At 46.0% G+C, this 21,238-nt stretch overlaps 2 protein-coding genes across 3 annotated transcripts; one reads left to right on the top strand and one right to left on the bottom strand.

Moving 5' to 3' along the window:
• Positions 1-486: 486 nt before the first annotated feature.
• mospd1 (motile sperm domain containing 1) lies at positions 487-6,913 on the bottom strand. 2 transcript variants are annotated; one of them, XM_041256029.1, is made up of 6 exons: positions 5,795-6,905; positions 3,857-4,128; positions 2,764-2,839; positions 2,230-2,456; positions 1,339-1,500; positions 492-782 (listed from the first exon to the last, which is right to left on the bottom strand). In XM_041256029.1, the coding sequence occupies exons 2-6, from the start codon at positions 4,008-4,010 to the stop codon at positions 751-753; spliced, it is 651 nt and encodes a 216-aa protein (XP_041111963.1). In that variant the 5' UTR covers positions 4,011-4,128; positions 5,795-6,905; the 3' UTR covers positions 492-750. The 2 variants fall into 2 exon arrangements, with proteins under 2 accessions (XP_041111964.1, XP_041111963.1); XM_041256030.1 differs by lacking the exon at positions 1,339-1,500 and having other exon boundaries at positions 487-782; positions 5,795-6,913.
• Positions 6,914-7,862: 949 nt separating this feature from the next.
• On the top strand, positions 7,863-20,684 carry ints6l (integrator complex subunit 6 like). Its single transcript, XM_041256028.1, has 18 exons — positions 7,863-8,211; positions 8,336-8,413; positions 12,348-12,497; positions 12,592-12,681; positions 12,933-13,116; positions 13,400-13,528; positions 14,047-14,210; positions 14,396-14,548; positions 15,229-15,361; positions 15,507-15,601; positions 15,817-15,927; positions 16,157-16,372; positions 16,464-16,590; positions 16,897-17,039; positions 17,284-17,521; positions 17,626-18,018; positions 18,398-18,491; positions 18,869-20,684. The coding sequence occupies exons 1-18, from the start codon at positions 8,101-8,103 to the stop codon at positions 18,966-18,968; spliced, it is 2,709 nt and encodes a 902-aa protein (XP_041111962.1). The 5' UTR covers positions 7,863-8,100; the 3' UTR covers positions 18,969-20,684.
• Positions 20,685-21,238: the final 554 nt, after the last annotated feature.

Below are 21,238 nucleotides of genomic sequence, written 5' to 3'. Positions count from 1 at the left end.
GGAGGGCGTGGTGTGTGTCAGAGGTCCGACTCAACCCACCCCTCAGCGGCACCTCACTCACTTCCTCCTCGGGCTCTTTGGGACTGGAAGCCTCCAGCAGAACAACCCTAACCATGAGGTGGGGCTGGTGTGGACTTCAGGTATCGGTCCATTTCTCTCTGGTAGGCCGGGGGGCCGCACAGACACAACAGAAGACTGTGTCTCCCTCGGCAACCAGCTTTCAGCCAATCCCTGAGCTGGAGCGAGCCAGAGGAGTTTTATGACAGTGAAATAGGTAAACAGGATTTTATATCGATGTGTGTATTAAAGCTGTTGGTCGGTGAATCTGGTAATAGGCTCCTCTCATATAAGGAGGTTACTGATGTGCAGATCAAGTGTGTTTAAAGAAAGAAGCTGGGACTCTATCGGGGTGGGATTGCCCTGTTAATGGAAACAGAGCAACCAAAAAAGAGGCAGCCAAGGGGTTACATTTGAATGACACTTTAATAAAATGTTTCAGTTTATCGATAGAAAACCCCGCAGCGTTGTCTCTGAATCTGGACCCCTCCCTCTCCCCGGACAGCCCCCTGCTTGAAGAAGCACCGTGCTTTCAGCCCATCCTGGTCGCGTGATGCATTCACTTCTCTGTGTCGCTGTAAGTTTAATCGCGTGATTTATTATGAAATGACTTCCCCGGTTAGTTTCCACTCCGCGTGTCTGCAGTGCGCTCCTCCCAAGTCCATTCACAAGGCTACTCGAACCTGGGGCACTTCATGTCCGGAGAACAACCATGGTGACGAGACCTGTGTAAAATAAATATATACAATCAAAATAAGCTTTCCTGAAAATATTTCCATTAATCTAAAGTCGCATTCCTTTATTCAACCTTTTAGAAGTATGAAAACAAATCTGTTTGAGCCACACTGGGTTTCACTCCTGGCTTTCGTGGACTGGTGAATTAAACTTTTGGAATTCCCAAACCCTTGATATGAAAGAATGAACCCATTTAGTGGAACTGTTCTCATTTGAGGCCAGGCTACTTTCTGAAGATTTAACTGACATCTACCTGTTTTTAAATTCTCTAACTATGCTCTTATGATCACTTGCTCTCATTCTGTTAATCGCAGAAGTGAATGTAATTGCATAGATGCAGCTTGTGTTTTGAAAGGAAAATGAATTTGGTGGACAGTGGTTAACTGCAGAGCTGATCTGCTCTTCTTTGCTGATCGGTGTTTACACAGAGGGAGGAACAGAGATGTAGAGACAGCTCTGGAGCCCCCGCGGTGAGTCATGTGTTTTTTTTTTTTTTTTTTTGTTTGTTTTTTCCCACCCTCTGCTCTCTCTGTGCCTGGTACTCACCTAATACATAAGCAGCGACTAGTTTCTTGTTAACACTTAAATGGAGGTAGACCGGCACTCTGGACTCGAGTTCACCCAGGGTGGGCAGCATGAGGGCGGCCACGCACACCAGGCCCAGGAACACAGTGAGGAGGCTGGGCCCTGCAGAGGCTGCTCTGCTTTCTAGAGAGAGAGGGAAACGGAGTGTTGTGGTTACAGCCGCCAGGGCAATGCTGTACAAGCACCCACTGACAGGCACTGTTAGACATGCACTTAAGGAAATGTATTGTGAGCAATGATAGAGATGTGAGCGAGCACACCAAACCCCATGCACTCAGAAACCACGACAGAGATCTTGAACTTGTGCGCTGGCAAGCTGTGAACCAGTGATGTTGGACACGGTAATGCCCTGTGTTCTGCTCGGTCTGTATAATGTGCCATCTGGTGGAAGTTGTGGGTAACTGCAGAGGATACTATGTGGTTCCTGCTTTGGTTTTTGGATTTGAATGCCTGCTGGTAAATGTTTGCCAGCTTGTGTTGAGTGGAGGCATGCTGGTGAGTTAATGGTAAAAGCTCAGCAAAAATATAAGATTGCATTTCAAAATAAACATGGAAATTAAGTTATGTGATGTGAAATATTACTGCTTTTATTGAGTATGCATGAGAACAGGACAAATATTTTGGTTCTTCAAAGTACTGTAAGAACTCTTAACAGCACTAAGAAGGCAGGATCTTCAGATCTGAAATAGTGAAAATCTGTAGTGCAGCATGAAAGGGCCACATGATTGAATTATACAGGGCAGCTTAGATGTTGTTCAACACTTTTTTTGAAACTATTTTCAATGCGGTTTGTATAACTGACTGTTCTTAGCGTGACTAAGCGTTCCCCCTGGTGGCTGGCTGTGGTATTACCTTGCTGGAAGGAGGCTTGCTCGAAGAAGACGCTCTCTGCCAGGTGCTCTTTGATCCTCTTCTCCTCCTGCTGTTTCTGCTGCCGGGGCTCCTGTGTGGAGGGTAGAAGAGTAGCGATCACCTCCTTCCGCCCCAGGGCCTTGCGCTGGCTCTGCTCTGACACCTGCAGCCGGAACTTGTCTATCACACCATAGTGACAGGCACGCACATCCCGGTGACGGATCACGCTGCATGAGAACAACACCGTCACTGAACAGCAGGGGGCGTGCTTTCCACCCGCAGCTAGTGTCTACAGCAGGGGGGGTCCAATCCCAGTCCTGGAGGGCAATTCCACTCCAGGTTTAACAGGTAAAATGAGAGAATTAACTACATCAGGGTCTGGATGGGGGTTTAATTGGTTAATATTTTTTTTTTCCACTTCTAAAACAGACCAAGAGAACTGAGTTTTTGCAACAAACAATACTCTTGTTGAGTGGCGTAGCAGACTGTCGGGTGTCTGACCTGGCATGCCTGAAGAAAGGGGTCTGTACTTACATGTCAACGCAGCACTGTGGCTTCACAGCACCAGCAGAATCCACCACCGCATACTTGTTGGGAGCTGTGCACAGGACTGAAATACAACACCGAATACAAATCCGTGAGGGTAGTGTGAGTGGCACAGCGGACATGTCTGTGCTCCAGGATACAGGCTGCCTGCACCACCTCCTTCCCCTGGGCCAGCCCCCTGCTGCACAGCCTGCACCACCTCCTTCCCCTGGGCCAGCCCCCTGCTGCACTGCCTGCACCACCTCCTTCCCCTGGGCCAGCCCCCTGCTGCACTGCCTGCACCACCTCCTTCCCCTGGGCCAGCCCCCTGCTGCACTGCCTGCACCACCTCCTTCCCCTGGGCCAGCCCCCTGCTGCACTGCCTGCACCACCTCCTTCCCCTGGGCCAGCCCCCTGCTGCACTGCCTGCACCACCTCCTTCCCCTGGGCCAGCCCCCTGCTGCACTGCCTGCACCACCTCCTTCCCCTGGGCCAGCCCCCTGCTGCACTGCCTGCACCACCTCCTCCCCTGGGCCAGCCCCCTGCTACACTGCCTGCACCGAGCTGCGCCAGGCATTTGCTACATGGTAAAGCGCTTTAGTACATGAAAGGTGCAATAATGGTTTTCTTTTAGGAAAGCTAAAAGTACAGCTAGGTTTAGCTGCCTCCTAATCATCTAACCCACTTTGAGACTTTGTCTGCTTTTCAATTGGATGCTGCGCTTGATTCTACCGGATTCTGCTAAGTTCGGGCTTGTTCTGTGGATATTTGCTCGGGTTCCTGCAGTAATGTCGATGCTCATCCAGTCGCGTCCTTTTAGCCTGACTAGCTCACCTGGGCAGAAACAGTGTTGTGTGGATTTGGCCTGCAACCAAGTGAAGGCTGGAATAAATATGTTGAAACTCTGAATCTTTACTTTTGCAAAAAGAGTCGGCAACTAGGATTCCACAGGCTCGGATTACGGCAGCTGGGTTCCGGAGCCAAGGAGTGTTCCAGGAATTACCGAACAGGCACAATGAAAACCCCTCCACATATTATAAAGGCAGCCCCACCGAGACGCTCTGCATCTGAACCTGGTTGCTGCTGCTGCAGTTTCACCTACCTTTAAATTTTAAGGCAAACTCGTAGGGGTTGTACAGGGTGAGCACCTGCTTATGCGAGGCCTGGTCGTCTGCGTAGAAGGCGAGTTCCGTGGGGAACACGAAGACGGGAAGACTTCCTTCCACCAGCTCAGGCTGCCGTCTGTGCTGCTGCATTGACACGGCCTCGTCTCTCTCTCTCTCTCTCTCTGCAGCTCCACACGCTCGCTCCGGGCTCTGAGTTTTCTCCTCTTCTGCAAGTCGGCCTCAATGCTTTAACTGCATGGTGAGCAGCCTGTATGAACAGAGGTGTGAGTGAGCTGAAAAGCAAGCCGTGTGCACAGGGCGCAGCATCTCCTTGTGCTGCAGCTCCAGCCCTGAATTGTGCTCTGGATAAGCAGTTTCTCTCCTTTCACCTAGCCCTTAGCTTTTTATTTACTCTTTTCAAGGAACAGTTACACTGTATACAGACTACACAAACACTACAGAGAATCATAATTAAAATCGCATTTTCTTATATGTAAAAAAAACTAATCTAGTCTAATAAATGTGGTTTTGATAGGCTTCTTTATTAGGTAGAGGGGGCTGATTTCCCCAAACACGAACCCTCCCCCAGCCCTATCGCAGCCTGACCACACGTGTGTGTGTGTTTTAACAGTTAGTTATTGTAGTATATTTTAAACGTTCAACACTAGCTCCCCAGTTTGCGAGGAAAAACAGCGTGACAGGCAGAGTCTCAAAATGCTCCGCGCACCTATCGTCCGTGTGCACAGGAAAACCAATGCAGGTTTGAAACGGCTCTAACGGTGGCCATTATAAAAACCTGGCGAGGCAAAGACACGCTTCCTCTTTAAAATAAACTCTCTCTCTCTCTCTCTCTCTCTCTCTCTCTCTCTCTCTCTCAGATCCACGTGGCTAGTCACGTGGGTCTGTTTACAGCCAGCCTCAGATCTGAAGCAGTACGATTGAAGTGTTTTGCAATACCTGCGCTTCAGCATTGTATGACATTTAAAAAAAAAAATAAAAAAAAAAACACTATACATTTCTGAATGTCAGTCAGAGACAGGTGCTGACAGGTAGGCAGCTTTCAATGACCCGATTTGCTAGTTTAATGATAGTCCGTCTCGTTACACGTTTTCACTGTACCTGATATAATGGTCTAGTGATTTACAACTCTTTCCACCCAAACGCACCTATCGTCTACAGTCTGTTTTATATCGGGTCAGGACATTTCTAAAAAAAATCTAAACAGCTGTTGAATAAACAAATCTGTGAAGGTATTTATTTTAGTAGAAGTTTCTTCCTGTCATACCGATGGCGGCTGATATGTAATGTAATATTACGTTCAAATTAAAACAATGATGAGGTAAGCGACACCCCATTGCCATCGTCCAAGCGTACCCGCTGTAGCACACCGAGCCTGAAACGCAGGTGTGCTAACAGGAGCGTCCCGCACACAAGCCTAACGACACTGTCATGTAATTAATATTACTGTCACTAGCGCGGGTGTGCCTCCCCAAGCAGACTGGCATTGTGTCACTTTATCATTCGTTCACTTTGTAACCCATATAATATACAGTTACAGTAGCGATACATCCACCACGAATGACAGCGCACAAGCACAAGCAGCCACATCGCTAACCAAGGCAGAACAACTCTCGCATTAATTACACCAAGTGCTCCTTAAACTAAACGAGCTGTCTGTGCTGGGCAAAGAACAAACAGCCAGTACCGTACTGTACAATATATAGATACCGGCTTGGATCGGCGTTAGATACATGTGGCAATGATAGGAGAATTATTACTATTATTAGTATTATTGTTATAGACATGCCCCTCATATATAATATTAGTATTGTTATGCTACTTAAACCAACAGAGACCGGGATCAAATTCCCAGTTCTGCTAGGCAACACCCTACACCGATTCCCTTCTTAAATAATAATAACGAGCGATCTTACCCGCGTTAATTATTTTTTTAATGTATATTGTTGTTTAAATACCACCCTGTTGTTTTCTCTCGGTTTTTTTTTCTCTTTTTCTTTGTCAATCCGCTGCAGTTCGGCACGGTGGATGCTGGGATACTGGTGGGCCCAGGGAATTCCTCCAGCGCCGCGGGGTGACGTCAGTAGGCGAAGGGGGTGCGTCTGCGCAGGAGACTGGCCTCGTGGCTAGATCATCACGAGATTCTAGCTGGGACTTCAGCAAGAATTTGTAGAGGGGGTGTTTTTACTAGCTAAGCACTGTTTTGGGGTCTCCGTATCATGCATCCTGCTGAGATTGCTACAATAGAAGAACGAAATCTACAAAGAATAAGCATGAAACACACAATTCTCTTTTGCATGATTAGACTGAGGCCCGACTGCATTCGGGGCATACCAGATGCCATTGCACTGCGTTAAAGAAAAGCAGGAGTTTCAGCCCCAATCCCATGGCTTTCTAACGACACAGAAAATACAATATGAACTGCAAACCACGGTCTGCCTGTGCAAATGCAGCATTCAAGCTCGTCAGTCGTTGCCTTTTGAGGACGGAACCGTTTCTGGAGACTCTAGCTGGTGCAATGTATTTGTAGATGTCCGCTCTGCGGCCCGTCCTTCCTGAGTGGCCTGTGGTGGTCGTTGCGGCTCCTTCAGCCCCATGGCTTGCATTGGTTTGCGGTCAATGCCTCCTTTTCCACAGCAGCATTACAGTGTGGTTTACATCAGAGGGAGGGTGCTGGACGGGGAGTGGAGGGACACAGAAGTGTTGTATTCCCAAGACAGCGTTTCATATTGATTTCCGGCAGGAGCTTTTACAAAAGAAATTATGTTCAGTGAGGCGAAAGTATAAGAAAGGTACATTGTCAAACTTCTGAAACAGCTGCTGTGGTTTTGTTTATTTGTTCACTGAAATCCTCTCTTTTATTTTTGTGTTCTTTTAAATGTAAATATTTTCAAACTGAAGCCTACAGCTGGATGTGCAGTGGTCCTGTCGGCTGAAATTATTTAGAGGGGCTGATTCACTGATTAAACACGCATTTTTTACACCTTCATTACCAGTTCTAAGCACAATATAAATCCTAGGAGTAAAAGGGGAAGCAATTTCAGCCATGACATCATTGTTGTTGTTGCCTATATATATATATATATATATATATATATATATATATATATATATATATATATATATATATAACCTCTCTGTTACCATAACCCACACAGAGATTCATATTGTAAATAAATTCAGTGCTCGAAACCAAAGTGCTCCAATGCAGCTTCCTGTGTTAAAGTAAGTGAATGGGAAAGTGCTTCCTGAATAATGCACGCAGGTATGTTTTATATATCGTTATATTTCACAACTTTTGGACCACTTGTTTAGTCTAATTTTAAGTTTCACCCTAGTTCAGTTTAGAACTAAGAAACAATATTTACGAAGTGTGTTCTGGTATGCGTGAGTCACAGTGACACAAGTAAACATTTGAGCTGTGAAAGAGGCTGCCCTGGCACAGCGTGTCCCCCTCTGCAGAGCCCTCCCAGCCCACATTCCCGTGCCCGAGTGTTCCTCCACATGACCGCTGTGCAGACGCTCTGCCAAAGCAAAACCAAACTGTCAATACAAGAGGCCATGACAGGCTGCAGCGGGCGAGTTACTCGCGTTTCCCCTTCCGAAGACGTGGACGCGCTTGCAACATGGCTTTCCAGCTTGCGCGTGTGCAGAACTGCTCAGTATTTAAATACACATTTTCCAGACACACCTGCAACAAAGCGTCCGTTGCTAAATTATATCTATAATCACAAACGTATCCCTCCTATTTTCTTTTATCAGTCAGCGACAAAGATTTAAACAGCCGCACCCATCTATGCGCTCCTCTTCTTATCTCATTAAATATGCAAAATTAGAAAGAAAAAAACCACGTTGTGGAGTGCGCGCGCCGGCTCGCCAGCCTCATTGAATATTAAAATCCCCCAAAAAAAAAAAAAAAAGACAGAGGCGTGGCCACCGAACCTGACCCCGACCAATGGAATAGCGGCATGCGAACTCGGGCGTTTCGGTGGGTTCGGAAGAGAAGTTCTGTATCAGCGCGAGCCCCAGCAGCGCTCAGTTAAAGACAGAGACCCTGAGAGAGAGAGAGAGAGAGACAGGCGGCGGCGGGGGAGGCACTGCGACCCTCCCGGGGAGGCAGATTATAACCACACTATACACACACACACACGCACCCAGGCCGCCAAATAGGTCCTATGTTTACTCTAGATTTTCTTTTTTATAAGCGTATTTAAAAAAAAAAATGCCGATTCTACTTTTTCTCATAGACACGTCCGCTTCTATGAACCAGCGGACTTATTTGGGTACGACGTATCTGGACATCGCTAAAGGCTCGGTTGAGATCTTTATGAAGGTAAAGGATCATTTTACCCCCGACTTTTTTTTTTTTTTTTTTTTTTTTTTTTTGCCTTTTTCGAGGAGTTCAGGGTCCCTTTATAAACCGGAATTAACGTGTATTATTTCGTTTTCTCTAACAGCTGCGCGCCCGAGACCCTGCTAGTAGAGGCGACAGGTACATGCTAGTTACATTTGATGAGCCGCCATACGGAGTTAAGGTAAATAAATCCTCTAAAATTGTGTTTTTATTGGTTAACCGGAAATATTTTTCTGACATTGAGACTCTAGGGCCCTTCTGGTTCGTATATACGGGGTTGGGGCGCCCTCCCGGCGGCGAGAAACGGCTAATTTTGATCAAAATACCCGCAGAGCCGGAGCAGCACAGCCTGTGAAGATGGCGGACATTTTGCTTTTGTATTGGGGAAGCTCGAGCGCTGAGATGGAGGCGGGGAGATTTACGAGCCGCCGTCACGTCACGCGTGACGTAGCGGGGGACACGCACTGCCTCCCGTGTCGGTCCTGTGGCTCACCTCCCTGCACTTTTATTGATAAAAGGCGACAAGACAGTGCAAACTTATTTCAGGCCTTTTTTTTATCCTGTGTCTTTATGTACAAGGTGCTGATGTTATAACCCCCCCCCACGACGGCATGCACACACAGCCACTGTCACCATAGGCCAGCAAAATATTTCAGAATTTAATCCAGATACACCTCCATACAGTGACTGTTTGACACTACACCTCCATGAACTGCCCAGCCCAGTGTTTTATTGTCTATATCTATCTTTGTGGACAAATGGTAGTTATCCAATCCATAGTGCTTTCTGTAGTATTAATAGAAGACTGTCCTAATAAAATATACACCCCTCCCATGCTCCACGCCCATGCTGCTCTTGCAAAACATTACAACATTTGCCCCATTTACCCCAAGGGCAATCAACAGCTAATGGACTACTATTTTTAAATCCGCTGGTTTGTTTACATATTTCTAAAAAGCCATTCACCCGCCAGTGATTTTGTTTTCCTTTACTGACTGAGTGCCAGGCAGCCCCTGGGAGTTCTAGCCTCTTCTTTGCCTCTGTCTGCACCGATGCGATTTTCCGTCTGAATGCTGAGCATCCGCAATGTTCAGGGAGAGACTAGTGCTCCCGTTTTGCTCAAAAACATTTCCATGTTGCATTTCGTTTTAACCATGTTCTGCAGTGTTCGTTCAGATTTTTTTTAACCCGTTCGTATCACGTTTGTCTGAGATCTTCTCTGTCTCTCCTTGGGCCCTGCGAATAAATAGTACTTCAGCTGAGGTCCTGGGAGCCTGCCTGCCTGCCTCAGAGCTGCAGAGTAGGCCTGCGCTACACTGATAAAACAAACTTGATTGCACGCATAGGTGAAAGAAGCGCATGCCACACAGCACCAGGGACAGAGCAAAAAGAGATGACACCACTTCAGCAAAGTAACATGGAGAGGGAGAGGGAGCTGCACTCGAGTAACTAAAGTTCACTGTTACACAGAGGGAAGGCAGATGAGGGATAAGATGGCTTTGCAGCCTGCATGTGGCAAAAGCACCACCTGTGACACTGAGATGGGGTTCTGGAGCACAAGTTTTCTCCTTGAAATAAATGTTGCCTAACACTTTGCAGTAGCGCCTTGAGTTAGAAATATTTTGCAATCTAAAATAAGTCTCCCGCTATTTTGTTTTTATATCATGTCAAGCACAGCCAAGGCTGTTAAAGCCGGAGGAATGTGTGTTATTTGTTTTTGATTCAAAAGGTCTTTCGTGCAGAAATTATTGATCCCAGCTGGCTGTGGAATCTCAATGCCAAAATCTGAGGGCTCTGGGGTGGGCAGCACCCACCAGTCCAGGAAATCCATGTCCGATGAATGCAGCTTGTTTGGATAAGAAAAAGAAAACCTTTCCGTGGATACTCTGGTTAGCTTGCTCCTGATGAGCCCTGGAGGAGATGGGAGCTGTGCTGGCAGGAGCCACAGCAGTGAGAGCTTGAAGATTCACAGTGAGAAACGATGCTCCCTTCTCCTCTGCCCTGGAGCAGCACTGCTGGCGGTGAGGGAGAGATTGATAGCTGTGTTGGATCTTGTTGGCTGAAGCCTATTGCTGTACAGCAGTCGCTTGGTACAGTAGCAGCACTCTTGGCATGCCTTGCATTTAACCCGAGTCACACAACTGGGGTTGCTGATAATTGCGATTGATCTTCCCCGTTAAGAGAAATCTGATATGAACAATTTCACAGTGACACCCTCCTGGTCCTGAGAGCTACTGGATTCACTGAAACTATTCCGTTGTGGAGTTCAAGGGCAAGGTGTGTGTAACCGCTCCTGAGCGTCCAGTCCGTTCCAGGGTGTAATTGGCAGAATTTAACATTCAAATTCTCAAGGACCTGGTCAGAGGTATCATTGGTTCAGTGCAATGGGCTGGAAGTGCCTCGGCTTGCCTGCTGGGTGCTGATCGCAGGCTCACTAGTTCTTTTTGACAGTATTTATAAGAAAAGCAGCATTGCAGAATGGGTATTCCCACTCCCATATCACTGTAGAGATGCTCACAGCTAAGCATTTGATGAGCGGATAGCCATTGCTATTGCAGAGAGCTATGGATCTGAAGGATTTCTGCAGATGTATTTGAGGATGTGGTTATCTTGTAGGCGCACAAAAACCACAGTAACGTGTTCAGCCCAACCAGCTGCAGCCTTTGTTTGGTTTTTATGGTCCATCTAAATATGACGCCACCCACAACAAATCCTAACCTTTTCACAGTCTACGCAAGTAGAGCCTCTCTAACTGCATTCCAGACTCCTGTAATCACATTGCAGAGAAACCAGTCACGCACTGATCCCCTTCCATCACACGACAGTGCTGGGCAATCTCATTGCAGTCCACAGTACGAGCAAAAGACATTGCCGTGTGCAGACGCTAACAACTTATATAATATAAAAATCTGTGTGTGTGTTTCAGTTGTTGCAGCCTCCCAGTTCACAGCACCAGACAACCCATTGCTTCCCATTACATGGCATTAAGCACTTGCTGTCTATTAAACCCAAAGGTAATGCAAAGTTTAAACCTCAGGCTTTTAATCGCCTGAATTTTGGAAAAGGCTTGAATCGCTCGTTTTTTTCGAGCAAATTCTGGTAGCGATGGATTGACTCAGGTCTAAGGGCTCCCAGGACCTCCCGGTGGTCAATTTATGTTTTGGTAGGTGCATTGATTAAAATAAATGAAACCTTGCAATCCTGTATGTGTATATGCTGGATGTTATATTACAGCAGGGAGATGGATTGAGTTGTGCTGCGTTTTTGCGACGGCTGGAACTCCCTGTGACATCAATCTGATGCCGTTAGCGCTGCATACTCCATCTCCAATCCACCAGCCTTGACTTGAGGTATTGTGAAGTGCCTTGGGGTGCTTGGTCATTCAGGAAGAGCACGCTCCAGGAATCTAAATCTGGCGTTCCTTACAGAAGTGCCGTCTGCTCTGCTCGGACACACACAGCACATTTATCCCCCCTGAGTACTTTGTGTCTTGTGACAAGTTTAAAACAGTAAATAAAGTAATTAAATAAATAAAAAATCCCAGCAAATCAAGTGTACAAAACGCATTATTATTTGAATCAATATCACTGTCAATCATCAATATCAATAAGAATTAAGGCTTCTGTTTTTATAAATTTCATTTTTCGGTGCTTATTTTTAGCTATTTTTGAGTGATATGCAAATAGTTTTTTTTTTTTCTGGGCTTTCTCATTTTATATACTGTATGAAGTTATTATTTTTAGTTACTTTCTGTTGCAATATGTATAGTCACTCAACAGTACCTGCACACTTCATTTGTACCTTCTATCCTTTTGATGTCTTCCACAGCGAAATCCTTCTGGTCACGGGCATATTCTTCCGGGGGTTTTGTGTGTTGAGGCATTTTCTTTTTACATTTCGCCACAGTTTGCAATTTGTGTTTTAAATTCCACAAACGTGTCTTTATAGTACTGCAGTTAGAGCTCAAGCAAGAACATCTCGTTCCAAATCTCGCAAGCGTGTTGCAGTCCTCCAATAGAAATGTAGGAATTTGCTGCCACTCAGTAGTTTGGGTGGGTTTAAAGTATTCGGAACAAATCAAATCAGAAGCCCTGTAAATGTCTGTTGTTTGTCAGGCTGGCTGGAAGGAGAATCACGCCACCTTTATGAACGAGCTGAAGAACCTGCATGCTTCGGGGCTGACCACACTGGGCCAGGCGCTGCGCTCCTCCTTTGACCTGCTCAACCTCAACAGGCTGGTGTCCGGCATCGACAACTACGGACAGGTAAACTCAGCCGTTCTCAACAACCGCAGCTACTGCAGACGTGTTGCTTGTTGTAGTGAAATCTTTTTATATGAAATAGAATTTCTCATTCTAGGGAAGAAACCCCTTTTTTCTGGAGCCATCGGTGATCATCACCATCACAGACGGGAGCAAGCTGACTCACAACTCTGGCGTGCAAGAGGAGGTGAGTGTGCAAGCGTGGTTAGAGTTGAGGTATTGGGAGAAAAGCTGTGTCTTTAGAGGTCAGGGCTGAGGGAGTGGCTCTTGGTAATAAGCTAGCGCTTGTATATATGTATGTATGTTGAAATGTATATCTTATAAGAAAACAAAAACCTATTGTCTTATTTCTATTCTTTGTTGGGGGGTTCTATATGTCTCTCATGTAAACGTACCTGGTCTCTGGAAGTTGAACGGTTCCTCTCTGTGTTCTCGCAGCTGCACCTGCCCCTGAACTCGCCGCTACCAGGCAGCGAGCTGACGAAGGAGCCGTTCCGCTGGGACCAGAGGCTGTTTGCGCTGGTGCTGCGTCTGCCAGGCGCCTCCTCCCTCGAGCCGGATCAGCTGGGCAGCGTCCCCACTGACGAGTCCGCCATCACGCAGATGTGTGAGGTCACTGGAGGCGAGTCCAGCCATAGCCAGCACTGCTTTAACTGAGACAGTGTCGTTCCTTTTGCTTCTCTCTCTGTGTGAAGCAAATACAGTAACTCTTTATCTCTGACGCACTCTCACAACTCTCCATCAGCATACAGTTCAGAGTTTGCTGTAAACGCAGAGTAAATGTTTACGATGGCTAAACACTGCCTGCCTGGGCTCGAAGCCTTTAATTTCATTTATTTTATTAATAATAATAATGATAACAATAATAACAATAATAATAATAATAATAATTCTTCTTCCTGCAGGCCGGTCCTATTGTGTCCGAACCCAGCGGATGCTCAGTCAGTGTTTGGAGTCGCTTGTGCAGAAGGTGCAGAGTGGAGTGGTGATCAACTTCGAGAAGACAGGACCTGATCCGCCGCCTGTGGGGGAAGGTAAGCGAGCCGTTACATCACAGGGGTGGAAAGAAGACTCCCACTGCATTGCAGTTTGCTCCATTCCTGGTATTGCTGCGACTTTAGTAAAAGACGCTGTGGCTAATCAAACTGGTGTCCTGGACTGGGTGAACTGGAGTGTAATAGCAGCCTTATTACCGTCCCTGCATCAGCACTTGACGAAGCTTCAGTTATTGCAGTTATATACTGCTACTGAATGGATGTTGAATGCATGGGTTTTTTTGGGGGGTTTTCTTATTCAATAGGAAATATGTGGGTTCATATATAATTACATTTTGAATTTCAGCATCTTATTTAAATAAAAGAAATGTCAATAACATAAAGTGTGATCCAGCATCAATTGCAATACACAGGATAAGCACTTCTCTTTTGTAGGAGTAATTTTTTTTTTGCGCAGGAGTGGTTACACTAGAGAATATGTGCAGGTAACTTACAGAATGCTTACCCGCCCCTCACTCAGCTGATTTTACACCTGTGTCTGTCCTGTATTTCCACAGATGGTCTTGTTGACCCAGCCAGGCCCACATCCTCGTTCTCCCCCCAGCCATGGCACAGCTGCCACAAAGTGATCTACGTGCGCCCCAACCCCAAAACCGGCGTACCTGTCGGACACTGGCCCATCCCCGAATCCTTCTGGCCCGATCAGAACTCCCCCACTCTGGTAAGGATACATGCATGCAGTCTTTGCAGGGGTGTCCTAGTATTTATTTCATCATATGATGTGATTCGTAGTCCAGAAAAAGTTTCCGCACTATAATGGATTACTTTTAGAATGAGGAAGCACTGTGATGTGTGTCATGTTTCTGTCTTCTCTATGGTTTAAGTATGCTTGTGTTTGTCTTCCAGCCTCCCCGGACGTCCCATCCCATTGTACGGTTCTCCTGTGTGGACTGTGAGCCCATGGTGATCGACAAGCTGCCCTTCGACAAATACGAGCTGGAGCCCTCACCGCTCACACAGTACATCCTGGAGCGCAAGTCCCCACATGTGTGCTGGCAGGTAACGTAATACAGTGAAAACCTGAATCCGCTGGTCACCGAAGAGACCTGAGCATTGGATTGCTGGCGAATACTGGCTGCTTGGTGCAGGTGGCTGTTAGTGCAAGGTTTATTGTATTTTGGAAAGCTTGTAACGAATGTGATTACAAAAAACCCCACTATGAGAAGATCTATAGCTATGGCCAAAAGCTGTGCATCACCCAATAGAATTAACACATGTTGCTTCATAAAGTCAAATGAAACCTGCTGAATAATGTTAAGTTAACGTGTTGAATTACAAACTGCTTTGTAGTTTTCCATAAACTTAACAGGGAAAAAAATCCTGACAAATTGAAAAATGCGACGTTTCGAATTCGAACATGAAACGCTGTACTACTATTCTGTCTTCCGGTAGACTTTTACGATATCATTTTGTAGTTTGATTTTCATGATATTAAATAAAATAACTTTGTCCTTGAATATAAGCTATTTTCATCTAGGTTTAATTATGTCTGAATTCTAGGTGATGCAAAACTTTTAGCCATAGCTGTACATTACTGATAAAGATAAATAAACCACACACACAAGTCGGCCTGCAGCATGGGTTTCCATGGCATGCAAGAAGGGGGTTTAGAGTACAGAACGCTGTGCTGTCCATGCAGAGCGCTCATTAATATTCCAGTCTTTCTTGTCTGTCTGCAGGTGTTTGTAAGCAGCAGTGGGAAGTACAGTGACCTGGGGCAGCCTTTCGGGTACCTGAAAGCCAGCACTACCTTAACCTGCGTCAACCTATTTGTGATGCCTTACAACTACCCTGTCTTATTGCCATTGTTAGGTAGGGTGTGTGTGTGTCTGGGGGTGAGCGGCAGTCTGATAATCATGCTTGGTTACAGCAAAATCTTTAGTGTTGTTTCAATACAGTTTGAGTCCCCTGTCTCCAGTTGTCTCCGAGTTTGATTTTATTTCTGTTCTTTTTCCAGATGACTTGTTCAAAGTGCATAAACTGAACCCTAACATGAAATGGCGGCAGGCTTTTGAGACGTACCTGAAGAACTTGCCTCCTTACTTCCTATTGGTAGGTCCTGCTGCAGCCTGTGAGTTTCCATTGCTCTGGGATTACTGTTACTAGACTTTAAGCAAGCAGTGTGCCCCACCTGTGTTTTTTTTTTTTAAGCTCTTCTAACAGGATTTGCACGAGTTTGGATTATGTAGTTAGAATTTGAATTGCTTTTATCAGAGTAATTGCTGGTTCTCTGTGGCCACCGTTGACTCTCCTGCTTTCTTCCCCAGCCATTAAAGAAGGCGCTACGAATGATGGGAGCCCCAAATCTGATCTCTGATAACATGGACTGTGGGCTCAGCTACAGCGTCATCTCTTACCTCAAGAAACTCAGCCAGCAGGTGCGCAGAGTCTGTCTCACTGTAGGACAGTAAGATAATGTGTGTGTATAGGAGAGAATGGTTTCTGAAACTTTTACAGTACCTTACAATATTCAGATAACACAGCACAATAATACCCAATATATTTTATATATATATACGTTATATTGGCAAAAGTATTGTTATACAAGCTGCACTGGCATTGTCTAACCGTGTCTCTTCTCTGCCTCCCCCATTCTGTACTTCACAGGCTAAAATGGAGTCAGACCGGCTTATAGTGTCCGTTGGCAAAAAGCCTCCCCAGGAAACGGGGATTAAAGTCAAGAACCACTCCAATGCACTTTCACTGGCGCACCGCAAGGATTTCAAACAGCTCCTGCAGGGGATCACTGGGGAGGCCCCCCTCATGCTCACCGATATCAACCTAAAGGAGTTTGCAGGCTTCCAGATAGCACTATTGAACAAGGTACACTGGCGCACTCGCACATGGGACTGGTGGAACTGTTTTTGTCAGTGTTTTTTTTAACTTGTGTTCTAATTTCTTGCTGCCCCACCAGGACCTGAAGCCTCAGGCCTACAGGAACGCGTTTGACATTCCCCGGAGGAATCTCCTGGATCAGCTGACCCGAATGAGGTCCAACCTGCTGAGAACGACGCAGAAACTCATCCGCGGACAAGATGAAGGTGACTTTTATTATATTCCCTCTGACCCGACTGCAACACAGCAATGGGGCTTATTAAACATGGATTTATTTTTATAAATGAATAAGACTACAATAACTTCTCTACAGTTAAGACGTGAGTTCATTCAAACTGTAGTCTCTGTGTCAACTTCTATTAAAATGATACAAATCCAAGCCTGAATTGAGGCTAAACATACTTCAGGGAGTGGATATGCAACAGCTGTGTGGGAGAACATTGTTGCATTGTGCACAAAGCTGCATTGCACACTGTTAGAGTTTGTTATTGAGTAAATCATACCTCTTCCAGACTACCTGCACAGCATCCCTGTGGCTCAGATGGGGAATTACCAGGAGTACCTGAAGATGATGCCGTCACCCCTCCGAGAAATCGACCCGGACCAGCTGAAACGCCTGCACACGTTCGGGAACCCTTTTAAGCAGGACAAGAAGGTACCCAAAGTTACCAAGTTTAATATGGAATGCAGTTAGTAGCCCTGACAGGGGATGACATGTTTAAATGTTATTTGGTGAAAGTGTGCATTAAACAGGAAATTAAATGTTGCTGTTGCAATCGATGTGCTATAGGCCCCAGCCTATAGCTTGACCACGAACAGTAGTTTCATCCTGCCCTGCCCTGCACTGCCATTTCATTCATTCATGTTGTTTTTTTGTTTCCTGTTTTCCTCCGCCGCAGGGAATGATGATTGACGAGGCGGACGAGTTTGTGGCGAGCCCCCAGAACAAGCTGAAGAGGAGTGCGGGAGACCCCAACTCTGCTGCGGCACTGAAGAGACGGAGGAGCATGTCCCCCTTGCTTCGCCGGCCGCAGACGCCCCCCATAATCACAAACCATGTGATGGGCAAGGGGCCACCCTCCTCCCCCGGGGGACAGGGCCACCAGAACTTAATCAAACCCATCCCACTGCACAAAGGTAGGGCCACAAAATTATTCAAAATTAGGAGCGCGTGTAACAGTACGTGCCCTGTAAGTGTTGTGATCTGTATTGCATTGATTCTTCTCATTCTGTCTTAACAGACGTGGAGGTGAACAGCGTGATCGTAGTGGAGAGGAATGGGGAGAGGAAACCTGAGAACTGTCCGGCGCTGGACGGGTTAGAAGTGGTGTCCCTGACCCCTGAGGACAGACTGACGGGGACAGCGGTCGAGTCAGAGTCCCAGCCGGAGGATGTGGGGTATCTGAGTGAGGACGGGCTGGACGAGAGGCCAGACCCTGGCGCTATGGACAGAGGGGCAGGCCCTGCTGAGAACTGTGAGGAAGGGGCTCCTCCGGACCAGGAGGGGGCGATGGAGAGAAGTGCAGAGTCCACATTGCCGGGCGCACTCAGGGTTGCCAGTGTCCTGCCTCTTGATGGGACCAATGCAGAGCTCCGGACACGGGTCTTAAAGGAGGTTCGCAAGCCAGGCAGGAGTGAGTATAGAGCGCTACGCACACATCTTTAAATTGCACATGTGATCCCCATGCACAATGTTTCTAGTGTGATTTTAATCTCAGATCCTCAAGCTCTTGCTAGTTTCTGTGCTGTTTTTGAAACTTATTCAGTTCCTAAATTTTGGTTCTTAACATTTCCTGTAGAAGCAATGTTCCTCACTCATTTAAAACAAGTGCATGTAATAATGTGCCAATAGACGAGATGCTATGTGGTAGATTTGTGTTTTGCAGCTGGATTTGTTTTATTTGTGTACTAGAGAAGAGAAATATGTGCATTTAGAAAGCACATTGCAATAACACTTGATTTTAAAGTTGTCACCGTCATCAATCACCTGAGCTCTGCTGTGTTTTGTTTCAGATTATGAGACGGTGTTCCAGCTACTTGAAGAAGTGAAGGGACCTCTGGAGGTGCAGAGATACTTCATCCAGCACACCATGAAGGAGGCAGCCAGGTACGCTACCCTTCATACCATTCTGAATAGGAAGCTTTGACAAAGGGCAGGTGGCACACTGATCCATAGGTTTGAAGGTGTGAGCAGATACTAGTTCAGTTTTACTGCACCCATTGTAAGCAATAAACCCTTGCTTTGGGTGAGCTTGTGACATAATGGATGTGTATTAGGTTGATAGAAACAGCTGCATATCAAAACTGAATTATTTTGTATACAGAGTTTGAAAATCAAATGTTAACTGTGCATCCGAGTCTCCTGTAGTGCATTTGAAAAACTCCAGGTAGGGACCAGTTGGGTGGATTTAAAGGGATTTTGTTTTTAGATTAATGGAATGAAATGCCTCTTCACACGAACCTCCTCCATCTCCCTCACTTCAGGTTTAAGAAGCGGGTGCTGATCCAGCAGCTGGAGACTGCACTGGAGGAGATGGAGGAGAAGTACCGGCCCAACAGCGTGAACAGTGTCCACGACAGGTAACCAGGGCCCTGCACTGCACCTGTGGAGAAACGCCTGCCCAGCAGCGGGCAAAGGCTCCAGCGCCACGCACAAACCGCCAGAGTTTGACGAAGACGGAGCGGTTTACCGGAGAGGGAGGAGGGCACGAGAGGAGAAGGGCCTGGCCAGCCAAACCTTCCCTCTCTGCCTCCCCTTTTTTTGCCAAAATCCTGCTAGCATAAGCCAGGCTCCTCGGTGCTCAGGATAACCTCCGCAGTGACTGAATGACTAGAGGAGGGAGATGGAGTAGCATGGGGACTCTTAGTTTCCTCACAAATCTGAACACGTTCCAAGTGTGGGTGGTCTAGACTTCCACCTGCCCCAAGGGCTATGGCACAGAGCAGCCATTGATTGTTACTACCCCATGTGAGGGTAAAGGAGGGATGGGTGGATGACAGCATTGGACATAGGACCAATGCCTGAAAAAATAAATATTGCACATCAGAAAGGTTACCTTGATGATAAATGAAAAGGTGAGTGGAGGATGCGTGTCACAGCTTTGCAGAAACTCATCCCACACTCCATACCCTCCACTGTCATGCACATCCAAGCAACAGGGCAGAGTTCAAATCTGCAGCTGTGATTTTTAATAAGACTTCAGACTGTTAAACAGAGCTGCACCCTCCCCAGACCCAAGAGATGGACCTGTGTCACAGCAGTGAGCAGGAGAAGGCGGGGTGAGGGCGTGGGTATTTGTAAAGGGTAGGAGTAATTACCCACAGCCCTGCGCCTCCTGTTCATTGACACCAATGAAAACCCTGTGACTTGATGAGGAAACTTAATCTACCTCAGGCTTCTTGTTTTTCATTTTTAATCTTCTGTCTGCAACTTCTTTTATTTTTTTTTCCACTATTTTTAGAATTGGGTCGTACAAGGAAACGAAACCTGCATAAAAACAAAAAAATTGACCTGGGCAGCTTCCAACCCGACCTGATCAGAGTAGGCCTTTATTGACCAACAAGACTGTCCTAAGCGATTGAAGCGTCCAGCAGCACTTGCACAACACGGTTTCCTTGAAATTTGCAACGTCGCCTAAAGCTCCAAAGCCAATCCTACATTTTGGTTTTCATTAATCTGGTCCATTGCAGCTTGCAGCAGGCATGCCCAGATTGCTCAAGCAGTTGATACAAGGCAGAAGTGCATAAATCTGCGCTTTTTGCTTTTACGGTAATGATTGGCTGTAAAATAAACGTATTGTATTTAACTCAGTTGTGCATTCTGTTTGCTCAAGTGCAGTTTTAGGTTTTCATTTTGATTGATGTGTGCTTGATCGTGATCTTGCGGCACTGAAACCAGAATGGCTGAGCATTTATTATTATTTTTTTTTTTACCCATCTGAATCAATCACAAACAGCTTTGAGCTCAGAGTTTTGATTTCCCAAGGTTCTGATGGAAACGGAAGCACATAGCTGGAAGTGAAGACAGGTTTGATGGATGGTGTTAAAGGTAGTCTGGGTCTATCTGGTCAGGTTTGAACTGCAGTCCATGTCGGTTTGGTTCAGTTCAGTTAGGCTGGTTTGATTGTTCCCATATTGTCCCAATCTTTCCCAGTACTCCTGTGCGTAAGCAACCCGTGATGCTTTGTTTTTTTTTTTTTAATGGAAGTGTATTTTACTTTTTAATATTCATACAAAAAAATAACAGATTATTTTTGGACAGTATTCTTACCAGACCATAAGATAAATATTTTAAAGAAAATCTTACACTGTATAAAGAATGTTTTGTAACTGTTATTATATAATATAAATGAACATTTTATTAAATCTTTTTTTTTTTTTTTTTAAAGAAAAAATATAAACGCTGTTTCCATGTGTGGAACCTGTATTAGCCACATGTCTGTAGACAAGGTAGAGTGGAAATGATGAACCATGTGTGGGCACCTAAATTAACACTACAAAGTACCTGTTTTCTGCAGCCTGACATCACACGTGCTGTGTGTCATTTCAGCCCCACCTTGCCTATTCCCAGTGATAAATGTATTAAGGCAGCATTTAGATGGTCCCTTGAGCAGTTGTGTAAGCAGGTTTGCCTGTACAGTGTGTGTGCATTGGGCATTCACTGTGTCCTCTTAACCGTATCCATGAAGGCAGCGCGTGAAGAGCAACAGTAAAAGTAGCCAGGATGAGAAACACACTAGCGTTAACTACCATACTTTTTATTAACTACCAAGTCTTATTACAGACGTCGTCCAGTTGTTTTATTCTGTTACTCAACATGCAGAGCCACAGTGTCACAAACCACCAGCAGCTTGG

The sequence above is a fragment of the Polyodon spathula genome, chromosome 7, assembly GCF_017654505.1.
Source record: "Polyodon spathula isolate WHYD16114869_AA chromosome 7, ASM1765450v1, whole genome shotgun sequence".
Classification (NCBI taxonomy): Eukaryota; Metazoa; Chordata; class Actinopteri; order Acipenseriformes; family Polyodontidae; genus Polyodon; species Polyodon spathula.
Note: the sequence above shows the minus strand (reverse complement) of the source record. Positions and strands in the feature narration are given on the sequence as shown.

Coding starts and splice junctions, on each gene's coding strand:
- ints6l (XM_041256028.1), top strand. CDS start 8,101: ATGCCGATTCTACTTTTTCTCATAGACACGTCCGCTTCTATGAACCAG. Junction 15,928..16,156: donor TCAAGAAACTCAGCCAGCAG/GTGCGCAGAGTC, acceptor TGTACTTCACAG/GCTAAAATGGAGTCAGACCG. Junction 18,019..18,397: donor GGTTCGCAAGCCAGGCAGGA/GTGAGTATAGAG, acceptor GTTTTGTTTCAG/ATTATGAGACGGTGTTCCAG.
- mospd1 (XM_041256029.1), bottom strand. CDS start 4,010: ATGCAGCAGCACAGACGGCAGCCTGAGCTGGTGGAAGGAAGTCTTCCC. Junction 2,457..2,763: donor CCACAGTGCTGCGTTGACAT/GTAAGTACAGAC, acceptor GTTCTCATGCAG/CGTGATCCGTCACCGGGATG. Junction 783..1,338: donor AGTCGCTGCTTATGTATTAG/GTGAGTACCAGG, acceptor TATTTTACACAG/GTCTCGTCACCATGGTTGTT.